General features: G+C 30.4%; 1 protein-coding gene across 3 annotated transcripts in view; it reads left to right on the forward strand.

Annotated features, from left to right (window-relative positions):
- LOC134725617 (gelsolin-like protein 2) overlaps positions 1–12,539 on the forward strand; it is a 42,533-nt gene that overhangs the window by 18,555 nt on the left and 11,439 nt on the right. For 2 of the 3 annotated variants that reach the window (XM_063589576.1, XM_063589595.1), the window contains exons 3-9: positions 1,934–2,014; positions 3,290–3,363; positions 5,340–5,414; positions 6,472–6,546; positions 7,041–7,168; positions 8,958–9,063; positions 10,144–10,254. In XM_063589576.1, the coding sequence (XP_063445646.1) occupies positions 1,934–2,014; positions 3,290–3,363; positions 5,340–5,414; positions 6,472–6,546; positions 7,041–7,168; positions 8,958–9,063; positions 10,144–10,254 (650 nt within the window). Of the gene's footprint in view, positions 1–1,933; positions 2,015–3,289; positions 3,364–5,339; positions 5,415–6,471; positions 6,547–7,040; positions 7,169–8,957; positions 9,064–10,143; positions 10,255–10,305; positions 10,417–12,539 lie in introns of all 3 variants that reach the window. The other variant, XM_063589585.1, reaches the window with a different exon arrangement.

The following is a 12,539-nucleotide window of genomic DNA, read 5'->3' on the forward strand; positions in this document are numbered from 1 at the left end:
TAATTTTCATTGATATTCAAATGCAATCGATTTTAGAAATATTTTTTTTTAACAAATACACTTTCAGTTCAGTTAAAAGACCATGCTAAGGTTGTAATATGTTTATAGCCCACAATTAGCTTACCTGTGATAAATGTAAATACGGGCATTACTGTACTTCGTTTATAAAACATTTATTAAAGACCAAAGCTATTGATGGTGATATTTATTCACATAAACTGATAACAACTATGAGCATTGCATAATTTAGCAGCTGATAATTCTTTTTAACAAATGCGATAATGTATATGGTATAAACCCTCTAATCCTTTATATACCCATGTATAGCAGTGGTGAAGACTTGTATCATGTCGGGATTTGGGCAACTCATTAATTCAATTATCAATTAATTAAATATATCTTCTAATGCCAGTAATTGGATCGTTTTTGCCAAGTTTTGGGTATCAAATTTGCACAAATCTACTGTACAATGGATGAAAACTATTAACTTTATATAAATCATTGTTATTGCAGCAAACTCTGCATTTGTGAGGCATACTAGGGCTAGCAGGTCAGTTTTGCTGGGCTAATAGTTCTTCCAACAGGGCTAGTAATATCATGCTACCAATTAGCCCTGGGCTAGTTAGCTAATACAAAATTTCTTAACCCTTGCCGATATATCCAAGGTTCAGAACCAAAAAACCCAGATGGAACCAAGGTTTAGAACTAGAGTGCTCGGATAGAACCTAATTGCATTCGGAATTCTCATGACTTTTTATATCTTCAATGGATTTGGAAGGTTTAGAACCAGAGTGCCCAGATAGACGCAGAACCTAATTGCATTCGGAATTCTCATGACTTTTTATACCTTCAATGTATTTTCCAAATCATTTATTTATTTATCATACATGTATGTTACAAAAATCATCCAAAAAAGTCTATTTGTTAAGGCCCCAGATGACTTTTAAAATGTATATATGTCATTGAAAAAGCTCCAAATTATCTCCCTTTGGTGCAAAAATGCTATTTTTTGGCATTAAAAATATCTTTTTATAATTCATCGATGCCTATATTTTTTATTATTTTTTTCAAATGAGCTGTAAAATTTGAGTGATTTCTGTAAGTTAGTTCTTTTTTTATTTCGACATTACCTTTATTTCTCCTATAAATTCAACAGAAAAAAAGTACCTTTACAAAAATGTATGCTTTTTTCGAAGGAAGATTGTGAGCTTAAATGAACAGTGACCCCATATTTTTATTTTATTTTTCTAATAAGTATATGTTAAAGTTCATTTAAAGAAAAATATTGCGAAATCCTATACAGTACTTTTGATTTATACCCGCGAGCCCCTAAGTGTCTACTTCAGTTGATTCAAAATTTGAACTGATTTAGTCATTAAAAACACTCAAATTAAAGCTAAACTATGAAAAATCTAAATCTATATATTCTTGATGAAGATAAATTGATCTATCTGGGTACTCCACAAATAAAATCTGGCCATCACTCTATAGACCAGCATGCTGAAAATAGTGTTACAAAGAGATGGCATCAAAAAACATGGTCCCCTCACATTCACGCATCAATAAAAATGTGGTACTTAAGATGAAGTCTGCTTTGTACTAGACAGACATACTGTTATAGACTTGATTAGCTTTAAATGTACTCTCTAGGCAAATGTTAGCAGGACAACATGTCACCCTTAAGGAACACTGGTTCTAACTCAGAGCCTACCAATCTTTGCTCCTACTAGTAAATTCTTTGTGTAGAATCAGTAAATACTACATATGAGGCAAATACAACATCACTGAGGATGAAATAATCAACTGTCTCTTGTAACTTAAAATTATATAGATTAGATCTAGCCTAGTGGATTAATGATGAGGAATTTTATGATAAGTGGAATCCTGGCTTTATAATAATTATATATTTTATGTTACAATAAATCTTTTTCAGGATTAATTAAAGCTAAGAAGTATGATTGGAAGGACTCCAATATGGCTCTGTTTGGTACTGATGTCGAAAGACAAGTTAAAAGTATGTAGGATATTGAACAAACATGATCAGTACTGGGTACACAGTTCAATGTGCAGTATTTTCCACTTTTAATTTTTTTTGGCTTAAAATTCTTGTTAAGGTGGTACCATGCTAACACTACAGGGAGATAACTCTGTAAAGTCAGCTAAACATTTTAATTAACATTTGGTGTAAAAGGAATATTAAGATTCTCCAGAGTGATCAAATTGGTGTTTGTCAAACTGCTATATAACCAGTGTAATTTGTCTGATAAAATGGTTGGTTCAAAATTTTCAAAATAATTATATTTTTGTTAACATTGTTAAAGGGTCAAAGTAAATACTTTTATGAAAATTAAATGAGCCAAATTAATTTTAGTGCAAGTGTTGGTTACCACCTTAAAAACTATTACATTGTATCATTCATGATGACACAAGCTTCCACAATTAAGTGCACAGGTAAATAAAAGAAAAACTTCATAGAATTCCTATTTTCAGGATCTTAGCAAAAAAATGTAATTTTAAGTATTGAATGCTTCTTTAAATAATTTTAAAGGTTTGTAAAAGCTTTGACCATGCACAAAATTTTAAAATGAAGCACTTCTGCGCTTCATACAAATGTTCTACAGTCAATGCTTTACAGCCTAATAAATTTTCTAAAAGAAACATTAAATTCTTAAATAAGTCCCCTTGATGTAGTTGTTGAACAAAAGGGTGTCTTCAACCTATGCCAACATTTGATAAAAACATATTCAATCTATGCCTACAAACAAAATACAATAGGTGTTGTTATAGCAATTATTAATTAATTAAAGGTAAAATACAGTCAGTATATTTAAGCATTGAAAATACTCTTTGAAATTTCAGAAACAAAAATAAAGTATTTGGAAAATTGTGTTGTAGTAAAAATGGAATATTTCGTTTTCTAAAAGGACACATTTGTTAAATAAAACCCTTGATACTAGCAAAATTGTGTTGAAAAAAATAAAAAATGGAAAAATGAAAAAAAAATTATCTTCCTGAAATTAAACACTTAGACATGTTAGATATAACAATACTTGAGAAAAAAAGAGATAAAAAGCTATTTTATTGGTGCAAATTTTTATGATCATTTAACTTATAGTTTACTTATTGATCATACATGTAGTTAAAGGGAGATAAATCAATCACGAACTGACCAGAGAAAATGAAAGTAAGATGAAGATTAATTGTTGGTCACACTTTTCCCAAAAAATGAAAACACTGCAAAATTACAGTATTTTGCAGCCTACATTGTACTTTACTTTATTTTTTTTAGAGGAATCAGCCATGGGAGAACCTGCTTGGGAGGGAGCAGGACAATCTGTTGGTCTAAAAATCTGGAGAATTGTGGTAAGCTGACATTGGTGTTGACATAGATATAAAACAAAGGAATTATTTGAATCTGGAATTATTTTGACTTCTGGAAAATTAAAAAGAAATATATGATGAAAACTAACTATAAGATGAAAACACTCATATTTTTCCAATGTGGAATACATTTTTGTATTACAATACATGAGCTTTTGAGTGCTATTAATATTCTTAATCAAGGATTGATATTGTCACCCTTTTGATGGAAAAATTATTCAAGTAATTTTATTTAAGAGCTGATTCTTCTTTTTTATACAACCGCAAAAATTGAAAATTTTTTGGTCGTATATATTGGTATCACGTTGGCGTCGTCGTCATCGTCCCAATACTTTTAGTTTTCGCACTCTAACTTTAGTAAAAGTGAATAGAAATCTATGAAGTTTATAACCACAAAAGGAAAGTTTGGATTGGTTTTGGGAGTTTTGGTCCCACTATTTTAGGAATGAGGGGCCAAAAAGGGCCCAAATAAGCATTTTCTTGGTTTTCACACTATAACTTTAGTTTAAGTTAATCGAAATCTATAAAATTTTGACACAAGGTTTATGACCACAAAAGGAAGGTTGGGATTGAATTTGGGAGTTTTGGTTCCAACAGTTTAGAAATTAAGGGCCAAAAAAGGGCCCAAATAAGCATTATTCTTGGTTTTCGCACAATAACTTTAGTATAGTAAATAGAAATCAATGAAATTTAAACACAAGGTTTATAACCACAAAAGGAAGGTTGGGATTGATTTTAAGAGTTTTGGTCCAAACAGTTTAGGAATAAGGGGCCCAAAGGGTCCAAAATTAAACTTTGTTAAGTATTGTGCAATAGCAAGAAATTTTCAATTGCACAGTACTCAGCAATAACAAGAAATCTTCAATTGCACAGTATTGTGCAATAGCAAGAAATTTTCCATTGCACATTATTGCACAATAGCAAGAAATCTTCAATTGCAAAGTATTGTGCAATGGCAAGTATTTTCAATTGCACAGTATTGCGCAATAGCAAGAAATATCTAATTGCACAATATTGCGCAATAGCAAGAAATTTCAATTAGAGTCATCTTTCTTTGTCCAGAATAATAGTTAAATCAACTTAAATCATTGTTTTATACAATATACAATGTATATTCACTTTTACTACCAACTGATAAATTAAAACAATCTTTACCATTCAGTGATAACAAGCACTTTTTTTACATTTTAATATTTTATGATGTATTTAAATGAGTAGTTATTGTTGCAAACTCCATTAGAAATTTGAATTGAGATCAGTTTTAGAATAAGGGAAAGGGGGATGTGAAAGAAAATTGGGGTAGGGGGCAATTTTTCTCATTTCAGATTTCATAAATAAAAAGAAAATTTCTTCAATTTTTTTGAGAGGATTCAACAGCATAGTGAATTGCTCAAAGGCAAAAAAAAAATTTTAAGTTCATTAGACCACATTCATTCTGTGTCAGAAACCTATGCTGTGTCAACTATTTAATCACAATCCAAATTTAGAGCTGAATCCAGCTTGAATGTTGTGTCCATACTTGCCCCAACTGTTCAGGGTTCAACCTCTGCAGTCATATAAAGCTGCGCCCTGCGGAGCATCTGGTTTAGTTTAACTGGGTTGTTAAAGCATTGAATTGACTATAGCAGATGTTGTTTACCTGAAGTTATGAAGCTTGAAGTAATTTTTGCAGGTTTTAACATTTAAATAGAAAGTACCTAAGGCCATATTTTAAAGAATGTCTGTTTAAATTACCATTTGATTTATTTAAATTACCGATCCTTTTGCTTTCAAACTCTTTTCTAAAATGGAAAGGAATTATTTTCGGGAAAAAAATTATTTAATTTTTTTAATTGAATATAATTTTTTGAACTGGGTGGGGATTGGGAAACAACTATTTGTAATTTTGGCCTAATACATGTATGAAAATGATTCTCATTTTTAAGATATTAATATAAAAATTAAGGTTTGATTTTCAGAAATTCCAAATCACAGACTGGGCAGAAGAAGACTATGGAAAATTCTTTGATGGTGACTCTTACATCATTCTAAATGTGAGTTACTATTACTTTTTGAGTGTAGATTGACCTGCATTATCTGTTTCAAATATTTTAAAGGAAGGTTCCACAGAATTGAATCCATGTTTGAATGATTGAAAAACAAAAAAGTAGAATACATTCATTTCAAAAATTGTGCTTTTAAAATAATTGGTTTCACAAGTTTTATACTTTGAGTCTATTTTAATGGCCTGCAATGAGAATGTCACAAAATGTGAGACAGAGGGCTGCAAATCCAATGACTAACGTAAAATATTTGAATCAAGCTTATTATTTGAGAGGTAAAAGACCTGCATGCTTTATGTATACAGATGCCATAATTATGTTTTCATGTCTGTGCGTCTGTTCGTCTGCTTGTCCTTCAGTCTGTCCTGCTTCAGGTTTTTGGTCAAGATAGTTTTTGATGAAGTTGAAATCAAATTAACTTTAAAGTTAGTACACATGTTCCCTATGATATGATCTTTTTAATTTTAATGCCAAGTTAGAGTTTTTACCCAAATTTTTATGGTCATATGTTTTTGTGTTAATATGTTTTTCAGATGCTGTAAGCAATAGATCAACTATATTTGGTGGATGGTATAATTATATTGTTAAAGTTCTTCTTGACCAAATCTTTGCAATTTGAGCACACATGACACTGTCATGAATCATATTCTATTTGAATGGTGTTAACATTTACTGATTAAGATTTATTCCTCTTGATTACATTATTTGAAAAAAAATATATTATTTGATGAAGTCATATAGATTTTAATTCAATTGGCTTGAAACATAATATATATGTTACATTTCAGTTTGAAGTTTGCTATTCATTTTCTGTTAAAAGAGTTTTTCTGCAAGTGTGTTTTCTTTTTTTCTCTAAATCACTTAACTAGTTAGTATTAAAATTGATATCAAGCAATTTCTACTTCAGGAATGTTTTAAAAACAAAGTTTTAATGTTATGTATAGAATTTGTTATAAAGCAAAATTGAATGCTATACATTTATAGCTATATCTTATTTAGTATGATAAAAATATTTTTAATTACTATTTTAATTCCCATTTTGCTTTAGACATACAAGAAGAATGAAGATTCTGAGGAACTGTGTTATGATCTCCACTTCTGGATAGGCAAACATAGTACACAGGTATAATATTTCTTTTAGTAAAAGTGGGGAAAGATTAAAACTTCACCAATTCCAGAAGCCAAAATTCTATGAAATTGATAATTCATAAAAAAAAAACCAACAACATGCAAACAAAACATAATGGCATAGAATAACCAAAAATTTTGATATTAACGAATCTGACATCATCCTACTGTCCAATACATTGGGCTCATGAGGAGCAAATACATATACTTATGTATATACCCCCTCATGTACATAATAACAGCAATTTAAAAGTATTCAGTTGTATTCATAATACCTTCAAACAACAATGACAAGTGCCAAACTCTCAATACACAGTTCCAGATTCAGAAAAGTTATGAATACATTTATGTGACACTATAAAGATTTGTAATGAACAACAAATTCCCTACAGGGATTGTCAATGTTAATGATTATGAATATTTGTCAATCATCAATGTCTGAATATCCTTTCTAAATCTTATTTCTTTGCATTTGTCTTTTGAATGTAGGATGAATATGGAACAGCAGCCTACAAAACGGTTGAGTTGGACACTTTCTTAGATGATGCAGCTGTTCAACATAGAGAAGTTATGGGACATGAATCTACTCTGTTTAAATCATACTTTAAATCAATCACGTAAGTCATTGATTCAACTAGTCTTCCAGGTTATAAATGAAATAAATTGAAATAAATAGAAAGTTTTCAAAGATGGCCCCTATTAAGCAGAGGCTCTTAAAAGCATGTGTCACTCACATAGGCCTACATGCATCTTCAAAATTTGACTCTCTCCAACATTGTGAACTATAATAGAATTCATGACAGAAATCTGTTTTTTGTTCATTTTGGATTGCTGATCATTTTAATATTTACATTTTTCTCTGATCATTTTTGCATTTTAAAGTGTCTTCTAATCTTATATAATTACAAGATAATGCACAAAAGCACTAGAAATTGGTAAAAATTGTCATTAAACAGCAGTAAATGTAAGGAGGAGTCAACTAACGATTTTGGCCATTAGACTTATTTGTAGATCTTGCTTTGCTATAAAAAGTTTCAATCAATCTAAGTTTTGTAAGCAAAAGCCCCCCAAAAAATTAAAAGTCATCCTTTATAGGCAAATAATAATATTCTTGTGATATAACCTTTGATAATTTGTAAAAAAATGGTTTATTTCTAGTTATAGGTAACAAAAAGATGCAATATTAACAAAAACAGCTTAGTACAGAAAATTGTTCCTGTACAGTTAATGATGCAGTCACTACCAAAAAAAACCAACCATACAATAGTGCTTTTTGTCTTTATATTGAAAACTTAAATCTTTTTACAGATTCCCTTCCCTTCAGAAAATAACAGATGGTAGACCTGCCTTAACCCTTTCAACGCTATACACGGCATATGCCGCGATGACATATGCCGTTCGCCACTGCTATTTGCGGCATATGCCGCGATGAAAAAGGATTTTTCATTAGGACTCTTAAACCATTCGGTTTTCATTCGGGTTCTCTCTAATTTTTCATTGTTTGAATCTAGGATATGCAAGGTCTCATTTGCGCTTGAAATCCCGACAATTTTTATAGTAAAATCATGCAGTAGAAGGAAAATAGAAGGAAAATAAAAACAAATATTTTGACAAATGCAAATGGCGGAAATCGGAAACGAAGCTGTAAATATGGAAAAATTTCAGCATTTCCTTGGCTCAACTATCAACGAGGATTAGTTAAAAGGTTTCTTGTTATCTCAATGTGTTTATTACATTAAATTCGTGTGGGAAATCTGATTTGATCGATCATTACGAGACGTAGAAAAAGGGGGGAAAACGGAGGTTGACTGAATTTTTTTAGGACGGAGCTATTTATTTGTGCCACGATTACATAAAACGTTATGTATGGTACAATACGCTACGGAATCGGGCAACTGGTGTCTTCTTTACAATATGGCAGATAAAACAACAAAATAAATGAAGACTAAAACTAGTTTTTATTCAAAATTCAACACAAATGTAATAAATTACACCTTTTACCTGTTAATTACATGAAAACGCAGGTAACCTGATAAAAATTTCAGTAAAATAATTGCCTTACATTACAGTTCATGCTCTCCTGAGCATTTTTCATGCAATAAATTTCTCTGTATCTCATAAAATAAAAAAGATACAGCAGTCTGAAAAGGAAAATACTGTTCTAATGAATGAAATAAAAAAAAATGCAGCAGCAGCCATTTTTCTATTTTTTTGTGTAGCGTTGAAAGGGTTAATCAGTTATGTCAAGGATTTCTATACAAACTCAAAACTGCTATAGGATATCATTAATGAGTAAATTGTGTTACATTTGTAGATATATCAGGTCCAGAATTTCTGAAAATGCTTTTTTTTTTTAATTTTCTCTGTTCTTTCTGAAAGTGAATGAGAAATCTTTGTAATTTTCAGAACTATGCAAGGAGGAGCTGAAACTGGCTTTAAACATGTTTTACCAGAGGAATATAGACCCAGGCTTTTACACTTCAGTGGAAAGAGAAGAATTGAAGTTAAAGAGGTTAACTTACTGATCTATCAAAGGCTTGATACAGTTGTTATGGGTTTCCCTTACACTGATTCCTACATTTAAGTTTTATCAACTAGGAAAGAAATCAAGAGTTCATAAAATTAATATATGCCTATAGCCCCGAAAAATAATGAAATCTCAGGATGTGTTGTAGTTAGTAGTTGTGGTTGCATAAGAGTGAAACCAGAAGGAATCTAGCTCAAGATCATGTTATGAACAAATTCACTTAACTCTGCTGATCATGAAGTGAACAAAAAAGATTCCACTATTTCCAAGGAATCTCAAAACATGTCTTATACTGGTAGCCTTTTTAAATGATATTTTCATATTGTTCTTTGTATAGAATGACCACATATAATTAGCTATTACATGTATTACGGTAGAAATAATAAAACTGCTGTGTTTTCATTTATTTTCATGGGTACCAATTTTAATGGATTGCAGAAAAACTCAATTTTTATTGTTAGATACTTAATTTCATGGTTTTACCAAAAATTCTGAGTATACAATTTGTATTGTGGTGATTGATCAAATTTATGGTTCACTTTATACTCATGAAATCTATGAAAAATATTACTCCATGAATGATAAAGTACAATATTATAATACATTTGTCACTCCACACATGTATACATGTATACTTGATTTATAATAAGTTTCAAAATTATAAAGTGAGGTGCAAGAAATGATTGGCTGTATTTTGATTTTTACTTGTTTTTTGTTGACAAAGATAAATGCCATTCCAGGATGAAGACATACAGCTTTGGTTTGGCTGATGAAGACATAAATAAAAGTGACATGTAGTCACTGTGGACACTGAATTTTACTCCATTTTTACAGGTCAAGGGTTTAAATTGAATCTTTCAAAATCCGTTAAAAAGAATTTATTCATAGTGTTGTCTGTGTTAAAAATCGTGCTGAATCTCAAAATTATTCAAAAACATCACTAATTATCTTAAAAGGATCTGTTTAGCCTCAAATAAAAAATGAACCAAAACAAACCTGAATCCTTCCAAGTTGCATGACATTGTAACCCATTGATCCATGATCTATCCTTTCCTATTTCAACAGGTACCCTATAAACGATCAAGTCTTAACTCGGGTGATGTATATGTTCTTGATCTGGGCATGCAGATCTACCAATGGAATGGTGCTGAATCAAGCGGTATGGAGAGAATAAAGGTAGTATTTAAACTTTTGACTTTTTCATAAAATATTTCCTTGTATTGACAGGTTCCATATGTACAGTCAAGTCTTAACCCTGGTGATGTGTATATATTAGATTTGGGTATTCAGATCTACCAGTGGAATGGTTCAGAATCCAGTGGTATGGAGCGACACAAGGTATCATGGTCTCACGGCTATATTTATTTTATTTCTTGCTTTCAGGTATAGAGCTTTATTTGTGCTTAATATACTGACCAAAAATTAAAATGCAGCCGATAAGTTTCAGTCATTAATTTTGATGATGTTTGATGGAAAAATTAATCAAATTGACATCATGAATGAATACTTGCTTCTTATTTGAAGACATTTTTTTTAATTATAAATCAAATGTTAATAACAGCATGAAGCAGAGATTTGCAACTGTCATGACTTTCATGCTTTTAGATGAAATAAACTGAGTTTGTCTAAATCAGTTTTTGCTTTTCCTATTAATTTATTTGATATTTCACCATAACATATTTTAGATCAGAGTTATGTATTTCTTTTATGGTCAGTATATGACATTTTGCTTACAGTAGTCAAGAGGGCCAGCAATAAATGTATTTATTTGCAATATATATTTTATATATGGGTAAAGAAAGTTGTAAAGGGCTATGCCATGGAAATTGAAAGTAAGGGTTGGAAGACATTCTTAGGCTTGGTTTGTGTAGATACAAATACATTAGTCTATTAAATTTGCATTTCTGTTGATTCTTTGACAAATGTTCCTTCCAACCCTGACTGTACATTTTATTGGACTAGCCCTTAACATATATAGATAGATTTAGGTCACAGTAAAACCTAAATGCCAAACATCATGTTTTGATTTTGATTTTTTTAATTAATATCTACATGTATCTATGGTTTTTGTTTGTTCAGTATGATATTATACTATCAAAAAGTTTTAGTTTGAAAATGTAGTGTCTTTGGCATTAAATTTTATACTGTTTATACCCAAATGTAGCTTTATATAGTGGATTTAGAATTTATGTTAGGGTGTGAAAAAAAAGAGCTGCATATCTCTAGTTACATTCCAGATTAAAAGTAACAAGACAATTTTGACCTTTACTATATTCCATAAAACAGTCTATTTTATAATAAGATTATTAAAACTTAATTAAAGTGCACTTTATATTAAATTTTGAACCTTAAAAGCATAAATTAAGATTATTTAAACTTAAAGGGATAGTAGCTACGATTTTGACAAAATTATGAACAAGTTTTTAAGCTGCAAAAATCAAAGATATGGACTAAAAATAAACAAGAAGATCGCTAGAATGTTTTCATAAACTACAGAAGTGTTAATAATTGATAATTCATATTGTGTTGCGTGCCTATTCATCTCATTAATTATGCATCAGGTTTACTTCCCGAACTTTGCAGACACAGCGAGTGAGCTAACCAAGATATAAATAGATATGAACACATGCATTTTGTTTTCTTACATATTTGATAATTACTTTATATTAAACATACATATTTGACGTCATTTATCAAATTATGTAAATAAAAAATATAACAAAAACTGGCATATTATTCCAACCCGAGATTCTCCAACAATGGCGATATTATACACTTGTTATTAATTTGTATGACCAAACCATGCTGATAACATATACACGTATTTATGTGTTGAATAGGGGCCTCCATGAAGGATACACGTGAAGAATAATACTCAATTGTAGGAAGTTGATTTCTAATTTCTTCTAAGGTGGGAGATTCCTGGCTGTAAATTTATTAACATATTTTTGACAATAATGAACACGTTGCGATTTATTTTCACATGATCTGGAATTTTTAAGTAATGTAAACAAGTTACGCAAACCATTGGCTACTTCTGTTTGACTTAGCCTGCGTCGCAGGTGTTTTGAGTGATTTTAATTCCAATCTCATCGCCGTTTTTTATTTTTAATTTACAATAATTTGTCTGCACCTCTTTTTTGTTTCTTTTCTCGCAGAAACTGTAAATTCACGTACCATTTCCGCGATAACATTCCCCTGTTTGACAAGTTTCCCTTTGAGGCACAATGTGCGATTGTGCATTAGGAACTGAAGAGTTCAGATCAACATAGGTCATATGAATAAGGATTGGGCTTAACATCGAATTATTATCTATAGACAAGAAATAAATTTAGGTGTTAAATGTTAAAAAGCTTCTAAATGATAAATGGAAAGTAACCAGTAGTTGTTTTAATCATATTTATTAAACTTTTTGTACAAAATCCGGCATATAGATTAAAAAAGTAATTTTTATGAAAATC

The sequence above is a fragment of the Mytilus trossulus genome, chromosome 1 (genome assembly GCF_036588685.1).
Source record: "Mytilus trossulus isolate FHL-02 chromosome 1, PNRI_Mtr1.1.1.hap1, whole genome shotgun sequence".
NCBI classification, from domain to species: domain Eukaryota; kingdom Metazoa; phylum Mollusca; class Bivalvia; order Mytilida; family Mytilidae; genus Mytilus; species Mytilus trossulus.